Here is a 17,160-nt window from a genome sequence, read left to right on the forward strand (position 1 = left end):
TCAACACACTGATCTTCTCATGCACTGGAGGAGCGGGTCCTTCTGCCTCCAAAGTCTTCAAAAGGATAGCACGTAAGATTAGCTAGAAAAAAGGAGTACCCCTATGCCGTTATCGTAATTTAAAAAAGAAACGCGATTAGTTTTGTCCCGCTGAAGAGATCCATAATCTGCATACGTAGCTCTAGCTCTCTCGGTGCCACGCAACCGTGCAAGCAGCAATAGGATGCTTTGCCGGAGACGAAAAACAACTACTGTTTTATGTTACATCAACGACCACAAAAGCGCTTTTTTGGCACCTTAGCTATCGTACTATTACAAATATCCTCACGATATGTTTCGCTAACTTTCGTAGAAGAAAATTATTTGTCAATTTAAATTTACTTTTGATATATAAAACAAACGTTTTCAAAAGTACGTTTATCGTAACGTTAAAAACTTTCTCGCAAATTTTTAATGGATTAAATGAATATGTATTTACATTTGTGTGAAACCACATTTTAAACAATTCTGGCAACCTTTTTCGAAAAATAAATCGAATTTTTTTGTATCTACAATGCTTAGTTTATTTACAACTTCATATTTACATCTGTTTTCAATTTCTTTAAAAAAGTTTTTATTCCTGATTAGTGCAACAAATTTTTCATGGCAACAAATTTTTTTTCATGAAATTCGGATGAACTTAGTCACATTTGCATAGTGTGATTGGTAACTTAACGCTGCGTTTTTTCCTATTCTCAATATTAACGAAGAGCGCTATTCTTGGGGGTTAACTGTGTAAAAAAGGCGGGTATTGTAATTTGAGGGAACATTGCGTCATGAATTGAATTTTTCAAGTAAAATGGGGGGATTTTGTTTTAGCAACTGAAATAAGCAAACGCCAAATTGTGTAAAGAAATGCCAAATTTGCCAAAAAACGAAAAGGCCTGCCCAGGGTTTAAGAAGATATCCGTATTTTTTGGATTGAAGTAATCGAACTTAATTAATTGTAACTTGTTCAAAATTGGATTAAGAGCAAAACAATTTTTACAATTTTAATATTAGTCTTTCAGCCAGTCCTAGTCTCGGATACATGAAACATTATTCTTTGCTCTCAATTGACATATTGAAAAACATTACGTGTTCTCGGTGAAAAAACTAAGTAGACATAGAAAAATTTCTCAAAAAAACTACAATTAGGTCACCAATTCAGGGCAACATAAGCTAGACTTTATCACCAAAAAATTCCAATTCCCGTAAAATTTTTTTTTAAAGCAGAAGAGCTATCTAGCAACGATTTCATACAGGACTACTTGGGTCTTCCAAACCACACCTATAAAAACTGAAAGCTACTGACACTGCCGGTACGCGGGGATGGATTTAGTATCATGAAAGAGTCTGAAATAGTTTTGAAAACAGCCGATCTAAACGGATGACTGGCCTATTCAGCAATACTAAAATGCAATTGAAGATTGAATTGGATGGCAATTTTAAAGGAATGAACCTGAAGAAATTTTGAAGATAAATAATAAGATAAAAAAAGGATAATTGTAGACTACATCAATAATTAAGAGGCCTATGCAAAATCTGCAACTCGTAAGCAAAAGGCTGCCCAAAATCTACCACAGATGCTGATAAGTATCACAAGCAAATGAAAAACCCGAAATGAGATCAAGGAAACCGAAGCTCGGAGAAAGGATCCCTCAACACACTGATCTTCTCATGCACTGGAGGAGCGGGTCCTTCTGCCTCCAAAGTCTTCAAAAGGATAGCACGTAAGATTAGCTAGAAAAAAGGAGTACCCCTATGCCGTTATCGTAATTTAAAAAAGAAACGCGATTAGTTTTGTCCCGCTGAAGAGATCCATAATCTGCATACGTAGCTCTAGCTCTCTCGGTGCCACGCAACCGTGCAAGCAGCAATAGGATGCTTTGCCGGAGACGAAAAACAACTACTGTTTTATGTTACAACAAAGACCACAAAAGCGTTTTTTTGGCACCTTAGCTATCGTACTACTACAAATATCCTCACGATATGTTTCGCTAATTTTCGTAGAAGAAAATTATTTGTCAATTTAAATTTATTTTTGATATATTAAACAAACGTTTTCAAAATTACGTATATCGTCACGTTAAATACTTTCTCGCAAATTTTTAATGGATTAAATGAATATGTAATTACATTTGTGTGAAACCACATTTTAAACAATTCTGGCAACCTTTTTCGAAAATTAAATCGAATTTTTTTGTATCTACAATGCTTAGTTTATTTACAACTTCATATTTATATCTGTTTTCAATTTCTTTAAAAACGTTTTTATTCCTGATTATTCGAATTTGGCAATTTGTTGTATTTCTAGGGTGATTCCAAATTTTCCCAGCCGTGAATATCCCTCCCGTGAGGGTACTACAAACTTCAATTTGCCATGCACAAATTATTTTGCAACATATTTTGTTTTTCCCAAAACAAAATTATGATTTGAACTAATATTTTACCGTGAGCTCTAGCCCACATTATTCCTCCCGTGTGGTTAGTCTTGGCTTCAACTTGGTTGCCTATGTATATAGCTTCAATTGCCATGAGTTTTCTACTGAGCGACAGGCATCTTTTCAATGTCATTCGTGGAGCCACGACATTCAACAAGAAGTTGACCCAGCTGTGAATCCTTCTTTTGATGTTCTCATATCCTATTCGTAACGTGCCGGCTTGTCTGCCCAATATAGATGGATCCGCATCCACGGGATTTTAACTCATATACCAAGTGGGTTTTCAGGTTTCTAACGAAAGACAATTTCAGGTTGGAGAGCCTTTTTTGAATCGATACACTGATTAAAATTGCTTAAAGCAGAACATTATGAGCGTTTGATATATCCTGAAACGTGAATTATTTTTTGATGACAGATGTTATCCCATCGTTATGGCCTCATTATCTGAAAAATTTTAAGTGCAACATCCAGGAGTAGACGCTGTGTTCTTCAAAATCATCAAAAGCATGTGAGCTTAGCTAGCAAAAGTTGTTCCCCTGTCTCTCTCTCTCTCTCTCTCTCTCTCTCTCTCTCTTTCTCTCCAATGTCAAGCAACCGTGTTTTCATTAGAATTGAGCTCCCAATACCCACAATTTGTTTCAGTTGCAAGCCCAAATTATCTATTGTAAACATTTGCAAGATAAATTTCCGAAGCTTTCCTAAGTCGGTAAAACAGTTAAAACTGCTTCAAGCAGAACGCTATGAACGTTCAATATCGCCTCAAATGTAAATTACTATTAATGAATGAGATGTTATCTCGTCGTCATGAAATCATTGTTCAAACAAAATTTTAGTTCAACATATGTTTTTTGTTTTTTTTTATATTTTGATGCTTTTCCGCATAAAAGAATGATAACGGTAAACATTTTTTTTTGAGAAATCCTCTCTGATGAAACATCTTTGGCTGATGACAAGTCCTAATGCAAATTTCCTTGAGTGACCGCAGATCCAGTGAATAATCTTTTCAATTCAAACTAAAGGACATTTGCCGGATAATGGGCACAGAAAAACAACTGTTTAACTAAAAAGAGTTAAATTTCGATATAAAACTGTTAAAATAGTCGAACATTTTCGCAATAATTTGTTTCGTCAGGAGTTTAAAACTTGTTATTTTCAGTGACTAAAAATATTCATACAGACTAATGTGGCATGCTATCTATTTACATTTCTGAATTTTTCTAAAATTCAATGGGTTTCCACCTTTGAGTTTGTTAAAATGTTAATAAAACTTTAAAACTTTTAATGTGAGTCTTTTTCTTTAAAGTTTTGAATACAAGATTTTTGTTCTGATGGACAAAGTGCCGTTGCTCACATTGCATTTCGAAAATTTTCCACAGGCAGAACATGTTTCTGCACTTAGTATTTACGTGTTAGTTCCCTGCTCTTGTGCTTGTTCCGTGTATTCAAAAGTGGCTTGTGTCTACTAATGTGTAAGGCTTCTATGGTCATAAATTTTTGGTATCCGGGCACTTATGGGTTATTTTATAATTTAAGACTGTTAAAGCCCTACGGCATTCCAAAACATTATGTTCCACCGTGAATCGGTTTTTGATGCTCCGAAATTCTCGGGGTCAAATGTCGACAAACTTGTCCGACATAAGTAAAATTGAATCCACAAACCATAGAATTCGTCGGCCACAAGAGACTTCAGATTGCTATCAAAGCTAGGAATTAAGGACGTTAGGCGTGTTCGTAGTTTTCGCTTGGTGCAGATGGTTGTCATATCGCACGTTTTTTTTCAATTTTCGCTTCAATTGCAGTTTGATGTTACCTCAATAATGCAGGGAAAATAATGGTTTAAGATCTTTCGCAGGTGGTTTCTGTCCCCTCTGTTGTACCTTCTCGCCAACTTTTTTCTTTTGATATTTACTTTTGAAAAGCATCATTTTAATTGTCCTAGAAGACCAGACTTCAGGGTATTAATTTTTTAAACAAATACTTTTATTTTCCTTCAGAGCATTGTGAAATGTTTGACATTTGCTAATGCTTTTAAAAACGCGGAGAACAGTCCCTGCTTTAATATTTTTCTTATGATGGATTGATGCACAGCTACAGAAATTTAGAACAACTCCTGTATGGGTGGGTTTTCCGTACCACTCGCAATTAATTTCATCACACTTATTTACATTGATGTTCTTGTCTAAAAAGGCTCAATTAACATTTTTGTCTCGTCTTTCCATTGTGAATTCGAATTTTCTATGGAGGGTGATTACTTTTCTGAGCAAGATGTCCGGTTCACCGCTTACCCTACGAATTATATCGTCTACTTATCTTTCGAATTATTGTCTCTCAGTTTGCGGTTCACTATCCAGTTTGTTAATATTCTGGCGATCAGAGCTATACCACACCATGTCTTTCAATTTGCGCGTAAAATTGATCATTTTTTGGCATTTTGCATGGAACCCATTTCATAATTTCCACATTCGACTCCTTTTCCTCTATAAGTGACCCTACGGTTGCATTCAGGGAGGCCTCAAGGTCATTTTTAGGGAACTTAATGATGATCTCTTTTTTTTTAAAAAAAATCTGAAACATGTTAATTAAAATTACCTTTGGTTAATATTACATGTTATAAATTTATTAATCAAACATTATTATTTTCTAATTCATAACAAGCCAAGGTTCGGTTTTCTTCAAATGGTTTTAAAAAAATATGTTTGAACCTGCAACCCTTCTATTGGAACTCTTTTGTGTCGTTTAAGCATTTCCGCTGCAACTTTTTGTTTAAATTTGTTCTTCGACTTTTTTTTCTAATTGTAACTGGACGTGTATTCCATTTTTGAAAACATTTACGAACAATTGAATCATTACTCCATTTTGACTGACATTTTTTTCAAGAAATGGTTATGGGTTCTTTTGTTTGCAATAATTGGCACGTTTTCTAAAAATTTGAAGTGTATATTAGAGCGATATCTTGTTTGTTGAAAAACTTATTGATTGACACCCGTGTTATTTGGAGCTCTGCTGGAAGACTTTTAGTCTCCAGAAGTAGATCTCTGGCAGTATCGTATTTGGTTTTCATGAAACAATATTTTATGCCCCAGTTTATCTGTTTGTTAAATCTGTCAATAGAGTAAGATGGTAAATTTTGAAAAAAAATCACACTAAAATCTAAATGAGATATAACTAGAGATTGAAAGATATTTATTCTTGTTTTTAACGGTACCTGATAACGAACCAAATATAATGACCTGATTGCTGACGCCATTTTACTGATAACCTTAATTAGTTGATTTTGGTATGTCAGTTCCCCATCAATTATTACACCTAAAAATCTACATTTTTCGGATATTTCCAATCGGTATCCCTTGAAATCAACAGTTTCAATGATTGCCAATTTTTCATTCCTGAACACTATTAACTCCATTTTTCGTCATTCAAGGTTAGCCTGTTTTGTTTCATATATTGACCTGTTCTATTTAATGTATCTTCAGCTATTAGCTGCTAATTTGTTTCATTCTTTGCATGACATAGAAATGCTGTATCATCGGCAAACTGTAATACATTACAATTCGTTGATACAGCTTCACTGAAGTTTTTGACATAAAGTATAAAAATCAAAAGGCCCTAAGACAGTTCCCTGAGGAACACCGTGATTTATGACAACCCAATCTGATTTTGCTATCCTATTTTTTACAAACTGTTTTCTATCGCAAAGGAAGGAGTTTAAAAAGATTCTTACGTTCTCTCCACTTCCACACCTTTTTATTTTATTCATAAAAACATCTATAGACATTGAGTTGAAAGCCTTTGTTAAGTTTAAAAAAAGTGTGACAACAATTTCTTTTTCGTCAACGCATTGGTTTATTTTTTCAGTTTATGAAATAATAGTATTGAGACAGGACTTTGCTTTTGAAATCCGAATTGATTCTTGTTAATCAGATCATTAAGAGTTAGGTGGTGGGTTAGTTGTTCAAGTAGTAGTCGCTCAAAAATTTTTGCCAGAGTTGGTGTGATTGATATGGATCGATAGTTTTCTGGTTCTAGTCGTTCTCCTTTCTTATGAAGAGGTAACGTGGGCTATTTTCAAAATATTAGGAAACGTGTTTTTGTTTATACATTCATTGACGACAAATTGTAAATGAGTTCCAATCGATAGTTGACTATCTTTTAGCGCCCGTGCTGTTATATAGCCCGGTCCGGGTGATTTATGCTTAGGAAGATTATCAATAACATTATACAATTCTTTTCTGGTGACTGGTCGGAAGCTAAATTCCGGTCCCTCAAATGTCAGGGAAGAATAATTGGAGAAACGTATTTGCCTTTGTATAATCCAAGCCTCGCAAAACAGTTATTAAGAATATTGGCAATCTTTCTGTTGATCTTTCGTTGAGTTGATCTGATGCTCAAATGATTTAATCCAAATGTTTGCCAGAGTTACTGCAAATGATGCTCCCATTGCTAAGCCATCCACCTGACAAAGCCTCACAAACATCTGTAATTGCATTTAAAACAGACATTTGTCACAGCTAGCTTCAAGAGCTGCTGATCTACGGAAATAACTGTCGTTCCATTGTAACCTGGTTCGCCGTATTAACCAGCAATTGCTCATGAACCCTACTGCATTCCATTGTTTTTGTTCAATTAAATGTTTTATTCCACCGTAGAAAAAGCTGTATTGATATCTCTAGAGAAGCTGCTGATCTATGGTATAAGGGATGTTCCTCATACCTTTCTATGATAAATCGCTAAGTGAAAAAAAAGTGTGGAACGAAGAATTGGCCAATTTTCTTGTTTGTTACCTCTGAAATAACATCAGTCGAGAAAAACGTACTCCCTACAGCGCTTGTTTTTTTAAGTGCAAATTAATTGATCAACCAACGTTAGACAATTTTAGATGGTAAGACAAAAGTTGCACTGTTTTCCGTGAGGAATCATTTTCCATACCAGTTAAGCACATCACTGAAAACTGAATGTGCTTCTCCGCGGCTATTTTCCGAACAGAAAAGAAAAACTAGGTAAGTTTTACAAAAATCAAATTTCCGAAAAGAAACTAGATTGCAATTCGTTGCATCTGCTTCGTTTTATTTAAATTTGATCTGCAAAATGATCATGATTAGCTAATAAAATTGATTTTTCTCAATGAAAGTTCCGGTTAAATGGCTATCATGGTATCTCTTTTACACTTCAGCAAATAGATGTACTAATTTTAATTTTTTCGAACTGAAATGTTTCTCTCTCACTCACTCTTTTGTTGACATATTATTTGTCAGCATATGACTTCAACCACCCGATTTTTCCTAATTTTCTTGTTTTCCTAAAAGAGCTATAGTGCCTTGTCTTTAAAATTATATACGATGTAGTGATGTCTCATAGTAGGGGATCACTACTCATCCATTATATTGTCCTGCGGTGCTTAAGAGCGAACCACACGTATTAAGTTTCACGTTTTGAGATCTGTTTCAATTGTTGCGTTAGTTTCCAAAAAAAGGGGCAATTGGTCATTGTGTTTTTCAGAAATATGCGATAGAATAAGGTTTCTTGTTAGCTGTTTATTGAAGAAACATGGAAGGTACCAGATGTGAAAATGGGCAGATAATTCTTGAGGAGGTTATCGATGAGAACTACGTTCCAAATGAAGATGGTTAGTCGAAACATTTTCTACCGATCAATCAACGTTATGCACTCAATTCTTTTTAATCGGCGATCGCTTTGCGTTTAGAAATCTATGAATACGCTCAAGATATCCTTGAGATAGATCCAGAGAACGAGCCAGAACTTCTATGGATAGCCAAAGAGGGTTTAAGAGCAACACTACCTAAGCAATGGAAACCATGTCAAGATCTCAATGGTGACTTGTACTACTTCAACTTCACAACTGGAGAAAGTAGCTGGGATCATCCGTGCGATGAATACTACAGGTAATGCGGTGATGTCACTATTACTCATCGGAGGAACATAGCAGCAAACGCGAAAATGGATTAACTAATTGAAATAAATTCAATTCGTAATTGTCGTAGACAAATAATTTGCTCCAAACGACTATTCTTGACTAATGAAAGATTAATAATGCCGGATTTATTATATTATTATTAATAGCCGCCGTCAGCCTCAAACGGCTATTATTTAGGCGCTCTCCGTTTTTATTACAATTCAAAGAATTTGAATTGCATTGGGGCGCTGGCTTTTTTAAAAGATCTGTTCACACATTTTCATGATTTTTGAAGTTAAATCGGAGTAGTGATTTTGGTCACGCCGAAACAGGAAGTGGAGCGAGTGATTTTGCGGCGTGATTTTGTTTGCTCTAATTTTAAAGTGGAGTGATAAAACAGTGTTTGAACAGAAATTAGTTAGTGGTTTTTTGTTCACATGCGGCAATTTCACTTGGATTTTTACTGGTATTTTTTAGATTTTTTGGATAGGATTTTTTCTAAATGTTTTTCCCAATCCATTCATAGTTCATTCTAGGTCTAGCTTCTTGTTTGAACCAAATATCCATTTCTCGCTAGTGGTTTTTTTGTTCACGTGCAGCATTTTGATATTGATTTTCTGTTTTTTTAAATTTTTTTTCTGATTTTTTAAGCAATGATTTTCCCAATTCACTCATAGTCCGTTCTAGGTCAATTTCTTCTTTAGTCAATGAACATTCTTTGAATTGTCCTGCTATGTTTTATTCGCTTTACCTTTTGATCACGTTTTTCGTTAAAGATAAGTCACTATTTTCACGTTTGACTTCTGACTTACTTCACTCACTGTTTCAACTGAATGTATTTTAAATTCTTTCATGCAGTGAGTTACGCAATATAGTGAATACGGTCAGAGTCAAAAGAGAAAAATCAAAAGAGTCGGGATAAACTGATAAAGCCCGGTCATTGAGAATTAGGTTATCAAAGTTCATTAGATTGTTTGCTAGCTGATATTGGTATTAGGCTTATTAGTTTTCAGTTTAGAAGCTGAATTAAGTGTAGTTTTAAAATCTAACTGCAACTGCACGCCAAATTAGAACACTTTTTGAAAAGAGTTCAGTCAATTTGTCTCTTCTGCTTTTCCTGTTTCAATCCCAATGTGCATCAAGCTCTTCAACGGCGGCTATTTTCGCGCAATATGCAGGCTATGTTTATTATGGCTTCTGCAAAATGGGTTTCTGCCGATCGTTCCCGTTGTAACCCCTATGCGTAGTGGACATAGAATCTATATCCCTTCCCCCAATTACTGTAAATAACCCCTTAATTGGATAGAAAGCGCGAGATCTGATGAAAATACATATTCTAGGAGCAAAATAGGTTAATGGCCATCATCCACTCTGTAAGCTAGAGAGGGGGCCATCCATTTTTTATTGGTTTTAGTAAAATTTTTGAAGATTGTGTTCAGTCAATAAATAACATCTCAATGTTATGTAAATATCGCTTTAAGTGACGATTAACTTGTATAACAACGGTGATTATTAATACAACAGATTATGAATCTGATTTCGTCAGTATTTTTCGACATGTAAAATGATTGTTTTTATTCTCCCCACTGTGGTCAGGTAAGAATAAAGATGGCAAAACTCTATATCAATAAGGCGAGTATTTAAAATGTCAAACATTCAACTAGGGAGCTCGTGCTATTAACATTGTTGCTGATCCCCGAATAGCCATTATTCACAAGGCTTGTATGAGTTTGCGCCTGGACAACCCTGCGCCTGGAAAGAACAATTCGTTTTACACAGCCACGACGAAGTAACAGTTACATCAAATGCAGCAAGTTTCATCGCTTTTCAAGCCGGGACAAAGATGTCTCCGGGCCGTGATTGGCTTTCTGAAATGAGGTTCTTTTTTGCCACTACTGGAGTGCTTTTTTAAATAGATTGTTTTGTAGAGATTGAGAGAATTGCTTCCGGAGAATTTCTCAATTTTCAGCAATGAGAACTGAACTCAAGTTGGAGAACTACCCATCCGCTTGGCCTTTGATGTTAACCATGTAAGACTTCTTGCTGCTTTGTTCCATCTTATGTATACAAACCACTTTTTTGTTGGCTACTGCAGTGTTTTCTCTTTGATTTGATTGTTCTGCTTTGAAATGTTCTTCATAGCTACTTAATTAGCTTCTACTTCTTAATAGCTTTTTAAATTTTTTTATCTGATTTTTTAATCAATGATTTTCCCAATTCACTCGTCCGTTCTAGGTCCAATTTTTTCTTTAGTCAATGAAAATTCTTTGAATTGTCCTGCTATGTTTTATTCGCTTTACCTTTTGATCACGTTTTTCGTTAAAGATAAGTCACGATTATCACGTTTGACTTCTGAGTTACTTCACTCACTGTTTCAACTGAATGGATTTTAAATTCTTTCATGCATTGAGTTACGCGATATAGTGAATACGGTCAGAGTCAAAAGAGCAAAATCAAAAGAGTCGGGATACACAGCCACGACGAAGTAACAGTTACATCAAATGCAGCAAGTTTCATCGCTTTTCAAGCCGGGACAAAGATGTCTCCGGGGCGTGATTGGCTTTCTGAAATGATGTTCTGTTTTGCCACTACTGGAGTTCACTTTTAAATAGATTGTTTTGTAGAGATTGAGAGAATTGCTTCCGGAGAATTTCTCAGTTTTCAGCAATGAGAACCGAACTCAAGTTATCTCAAAGAATTTTTATACCCTATTTAGATTTGGATAATTAACTATTCGTTGATTCGGTGCAAGTTTTTACATCTGCATATTTTTTTCCAATCTTTGTTGTCTTCAGCATTGTGCTCCATAAAATAACTTCAGGTGGTAATATCTATTGTAGCGTTTGTATAAACTCTGCCTGAAGTTATGACCAGCATGTAATTGAAGGATAATTTATTTCAGAAAAAAACATTTCGCGTGCATTGTAAATTCAAGTTTAAACTTAATGTTGTTTAAGCATTAAATTCATCGATCGTCACAACTTTGAACGCGCTTTGGACGTCAAAATTGCGCTCTTAATATTTTAACCTGGTAGATCACTATCATCATACAGAATCGGTAGTAGGATGTGCAGAACTATTAGGTAATTAATAGCCGCCTCATCTTCTCAGCCGGCTATTATAGCGCTCCTATTTTTTTTTTACTTCGTCGAATAAAAAAATTTTTCGCTTTACCTCATTTTGCCGCTTTTTCAACATTTTGCGTGATATCTTTTTGACTTCTCTAGACTAGTTTCTCTCTTCTCTCATTCTGCTAAAAGTGATTTTGAACATCAGTTGCTCAGCAAAGCAATTCAAAGTGAACAGAGTCAGTATAAAAAATTGAAGTCAGAAGTAGAAACGGGATAAACCCATAAAGCCCAATTTTAGATGCCCGCTATTTGAACGTCGTTACTATAAGTCTTAGTTACCATCTCTAATGCTTATTGGTATTGATAGTAGCCCCTGTAGCCTCTCTCTAAGAAACAGAAGTACGTTATCTTCAACTACGAAATGCCATCAAAATAAATCGGACTTAAAAAATGTTTTTGTACAAAAATCTTTTTTTTTCAATATCTTCTATTCTTTCAATCCCAATCGTGCTTATTGGAATCAACGGTGGCTATTTTCCGGCAATCTGCCGGGTATGTTTTCGATATCACAGTATGGAATTTGTTTGAACATTTTTCAAATGGTCCCTTTTTACGTCTTTGTTGTCATGCCTCAAATCCTATCCTAAGTTCCCTTATAGGCATTCAATTCCGTAGCAATTTAATATGATTTTCTGATCTGGAATACGGCACTCATTGGCTTATTCGATCGAGTGGTAAATTTTGCCTTCCAACTTATCATTTGTACAACAATTACTCCTTAGTCTTGTTGAAATTTTTCGAAACAAGAGGGGCATTGCAGGACTACCCATCTGCTTGGCCTTTGATGTTAACCATGTAAGACTTCTTGCTGCTTTGTTCCATCTTATGTATACAAACCACTTTTTTGTTGGCTACTGCAGTGTTTTCTCTTTGATTTGATTGTTCTGCTTTGAAATGGTCTTCATAGCTACAACGTTGTTTGTCTTTCATCTTCTCTAGCAAACTACAGATGAAAAAGGAAACAGAAGAGGACCTACTGTACTTTTGTTTGTTGTGCCTCACATTCGTATCCCCCTTCGTTTGTTGTGGCGCATATTCGTACGCCATTTTGTAACATGTGGCAAAATTGTTTCGAAAGGATCACTACTGAATCGTTGAATAACCTAGAAGTACTGGTTCATTAATAAAGATTTTTCAAGTATCCACAAAGAAGACACAAGTTGAAGTGTCGCTAATCTTTTTCTGCTGCTTCAGATAGAAGCAATTGTCAGAAAGCAATTTAATGCTATTAAAAACAAGAAATTTACAAGAAACGTCACTTAGAACGTCCCTGTTTATAACTTTATTTTGTCCGATGAATATTTTTGTTCTGTCAACACATTTTAGTACAGATTTTTTTTAACGGTAATATACATTAAATATATTGATATTTGCATTGGCATAAGATTCTGTAAAACATAGATCTCATGTTTCTTAACAAATGTAAATTTGTCGCTTTGGCGTATTTTTCTGGTTTCTTTTAAACACTGGTTTCATCACCCGCTCTGGTTTTAACTGAATTTCTGGTTTCACCCCGGTTATTTAATTTTTTTTTTGTGATTTGCTTCAGATATCTTTCATACATGAATGATCTTAAAATGCATTTCATACGCTCAAGGCTTTGCTCAAAATTGTTTGATATTTTAGTTTGGTAAACATCGAGCTTATGGAACAATCAAACACTTTTAACGAAGTTATCTGCTTTAGAAACGAAGTGCTCAAGGAACGAGAGAAGCTTGCTAACAAAAAGGAAAAGAAGGGGAAGAAGAAAAACAAAGGCCAAGATAGAACATCAAAACCAGACTTAGAAGATGACGTTCCTGTAGCAAGACCAGCAGTGAAATCCCCAGCCTTTTCCAGAGCAGTTTTAGACAACGTCTTTCATGTAAACTGATTTTATTTTTGTCATAGGATTTTACATCGTGTCACGAGTTTTGGCATGTACTATACTAATGCTCAAAGTTTTGGTGCTAGAGCGACCGGAAATTTAAAACATGGTGAGTTTCAAACAGAACGAGAATCAGTATCCACGAGCAACAATTGAACACTAGTGTTCTCTCAGTACTGAGCAAAAAAACTAACTGCTGATTAGTAGCCACACAGTGATTATTGGCCTTCTCTTGGTTTTTACAATCCAAGAATTGGATTGTATTGATGTGCTGCCTTTTTTATGATCTGTTCACACTTTTTTCGGCTTTTCACTTCAGAGTGTGGTTTTAATCACACTGGAGAAGTAAAGGTAGCGAAAAAGCGAGTAGGTTTGAGGCGTGATTTTCTATTCAAGGTACCTAATTTTTTTTACTTCGATTTGACTTCTGTTTTCAGTGATTCTTCTCTTGACTACTATTAAAATGATACATATATGTTCTAATTGCGGCGATTTGAAATTGTTTGGATACTTCAACGGGAAACTAATGTTTTTTATGACTTTGCCTAGAATTGTTGTAATAAAATATTAGTGAATATCCGATTTTTGCGGTTTTTTGTCATTTTTTTCTTGTAACTTTTATTATTAGTAACCGGTCGCACTGGTTGCTAATGGAGCGTAAATGAACCTTATTAATGGTTGGATTTCATGGCTAGTAGTTTACTGTTTGTTTTCAAAGTTTTTTATTGAATTTCCGAGTGTTGCCAGTAGTTGCTCTAGTTTGCAAGTAATTTTCAAATATTTCGATTTTTTGCGATTAATTTTGTTGCTTTGTCATTTAATATCATTAAGGACATGTTTCATAGGTTGCTTTATCTCAATTAATTTTATTATTTCTTTTCAAAGATATTTTTTTCTGACTTTGACACTAATTGTTTTGATGAAACATTATCGAATTTTTGAGTTTTGAGGCATTTTTCACATTGTAACTTTTTAGCCTTATTAATGACTGGCCCACCTGTTGCTAGGAATGCCTAAAATACTCGAATTAACCGTTTAAGTTCTTAGCTTTTGCTTTTTATTACTTCACTGTTCCTTTTCAAATGATTTTAGTGAACCTTTGCGTTTTGCTGGTACTTAATGTAGTTATTGCTGTCTTATCGCCTAATGTCATTAATGACGGATCTCATAGGCTGCCAATTTAAACTACGTAATTCGAAATAAGTTTTAGATTGTAGCTGTCGCTTTCTAATTTTGTGATTTTAAATTGTTTTTAATTTTTCACAAAGTTAGGTCGTATTTTTGTTTTATCATTTAGTCTCAATAAAGACAGGTTTCGTCAATTGCTCAGGAGGAATAAATTGTCCTGATTGTTCGCTTGAGTTCAAGAAAGTCGTTTTTCAGTCGTTTCTCATTATTTTTTAAATTTTCATGTTTGGTTTTTCTCTTGTGATCTTATCGCTTTCTCTCAAAAATAACAGTCCTAATTTTGAAATGCTAAAAGATTTTTTTTTGCAACTAAGGCTTTATAATATGCGGTTGCTACGGATATTGGCATGTAGTTTTAAGGCTCTCTCATCTTGACGCCAACGACAGATTCCGACGGTTGCCATTTTCTTTAGTCTTTGACCGTTTTGATTTGTTTATTGGTTTCGGCGAAATAGTTATTTTTTGTACTCATTCTAAGGATGTTTAGAGTCAAAGTGCTGTTATTTTAACAGATTCTTAAAACACTAAATCTTAAAAATATATACTTTTTTGAATTTTGCTCATATAGGGTCAAGACTTTATTGTCTGTTTTTTTTGTTATTTCGTCGTCAAGATTTGGTTACGACCATATGAAGTCACAACCTCTTCAAATCTGCTGTTTGTTCATTTGTTCATACAATTTCAACCGAATCATTTTTCACTCTTAGTGGAGCGAGTTTTTTTTTGTCCATTCGCATGATGAAGTTTTTGTTCACACGAGACTAACCTCTCTCTCCTGCCCCCCCCCCCCCCAACCTGGGTACCGCATGTGACCCACCTTGGCGTAGATACAGAAAAGTTGCCGTACCCCAAAATATAACATCTCCGCATTTAACAATACAATTTTTTGTCTGTTTCTTTGACTATCTTTTTGCAGACACCTGGTTGGACATATAAGAAACAGGCAAAAAGGACAAAAATGTGTAAAATTAAAAAAAAAATTGATTTGTGTTCTTTCAGGAACCCTCCGATACACATGCTCTTGACACCGACTTCTCTTTGGGAGGAACTCTTCACATGCAGATGGGCGATATTGGATATGAGGAGAGTGAGACCTCAGATCTGGGATTGGGTACAAATGAGGACCCTAAAGTGGGGTTGAATGATAAAGGCAGTTCATATCGGGATGCTTTGGTTAATGGAGAAACAGGTCAGGAATTCAAAGTTATATAACAGTGTGTTTGATATGCATCTTTTTAAATTCCTCTGGCAGATAGCTTCAATTAGGTTTAGTAAATTATTGCCGTGTATTTATGCCAACCGTCCAAATTTTATTTTGGCGGTTAGGAAATTGTAGCAGCCCTACTTTTTAAAAGCAATTTTGGCTGATATATGTCCTTGCGGAGAGATACAAAAAGATATCGTTAGGAACCTTTTGAATAGTGAATGGATTGTTGAAGAGAGTGTCCATTTTTTGAGTTCGTGACATTTTGTGGTTTAATGTTTCAAAATTTTTCAAGTTCCCTCCGTTTTGGTATTTCAAAATGCTTTTAAAGCGGATACTTTAAATTTGATATATGTAAAATCTACGACATTTTTTTAGATATCTAATAGATGCATTAAATCATGTTACAGGAACCTCTAAAGTTAAAAAACCGAACAGGCGAATGCTAAATTTAACTTAAAAACGTTTAAGCAAATGGAGCGGAAAATTTGGAAATTAAAAAAAAAATTGGAAAAAAAATCAGTGCTTTTGAAAATTAGATACTTGGTGTTTTGCTTGCATGAATTTAACGGTCAGAGTATTATTTGTATGTGGATTTTTCGATCGTTGAGTTAATGATTTGTATTTTAAAGAATAATGAGAGTCTAATTTGTCATATCACGTGTTCAGGAGTGCGAAATATAACAGTGAGTATGCCGAAGGGATCCGCAAATGGTGACTCAATTCGGACTCCAGGACGCCTACTGGTCCCTTGCAATCAGGAGGAAAGCCTGTTCCCAGTCCCAGGTTTGATCAAAAATTTTAGCGTCCCCACCTGGTTTGTTTGACTGCACTCCTAATGTGAATAAAATTTGACCTCAAATTGCAGCAATTGTATGGGTCATTTTGATCTTCATTTTTGTATCGATTTTTATTTTTCTGCATTAAAAGTTGTTTTGTTAATAGTGAATTTCCTTGTGATTAATTGCTCTTGAACGAAGTTCATAGCAATTATTGTAAACGTGTCTGTCTTTTTACGACTCCAAGAGGAGTATTGATATTCTACAGGTTTTTTACGACTCGAAGAGGAGTATTGAGATTCTACAGGTTTTTTACGACTCGAAGAGGAGTATTGAGATTCTACAGGTTTTTTACGACTCGAAGAGGAGTATTGAGATTCTACAGGTTTTTTACGACTCGAAGAGGATTATTGAGATTCTTCAGGTTTTTTACGACTCGAAGAGGAGTATTGAGATTCTACAGGTTTTTTACGACTCGAAGAGGAGTATTGAGATTCTACAGGTTTTTTACGACTCGAAGAGGAGTATTGAGATTCTACAGGTTTTTTTTTAGCAGAAAGCAAGTTTGTTCATGACTTGAATTTTGACTTCTTTCTATTCGAGCTTTTACCTCCGTTT

General features: G+C 35.0%; 2 protein-coding genes across 2 annotated transcripts in view; both read left to right on the forward strand.

Moving 5' to 3' along the window:
- Positions 1–17,160, forward strand: part of LOC142337845 (centrin-3-like) — a 447,449-nt gene that overhangs the window by 304,856 nt on the left and 125,433 nt on the right. The gene's annotated exons all lie outside the window — the stretch shown is intronic.
- LOC142337844 (uncharacterized) overlaps positions 7,938–17,160 on the forward strand; it is a 10,273-nt gene continuing 1,050 nt past the window's right edge. Inside the window, exons 1-5 of the mRNA XM_075387395.1 lie at positions 7,938–8,085; positions 8,164–8,362; positions 13,191–13,368; positions 15,559–15,748; positions 16,433–16,549. Of these exons, the coding sequence (XP_075243510.1) occupies positions 8,007–8,085; positions 8,164–8,362; positions 13,191–13,368; positions 15,559–15,748; positions 16,433–16,549 (763 nt within the window). The 5' untranslated portion in view covers positions 7,938–8,006. The remainder of the gene's footprint in view (positions 8,086–8,163; positions 8,363–13,190; positions 13,369–15,558; positions 15,749–16,432; positions 16,550–17,160) is intronic.

Source organism: Convolutriloba macropyga, chromosome 4 (assembly GCF_964194025.1).
Source record: "Convolutriloba macropyga chromosome 4, txConMacr16.3, whole genome shotgun sequence".
NCBI classification, from domain to species: Eukaryota; Metazoa; Xenacoelomorpha; order Acoela; family Convolutidae; genus Convolutriloba; species Convolutriloba macropyga.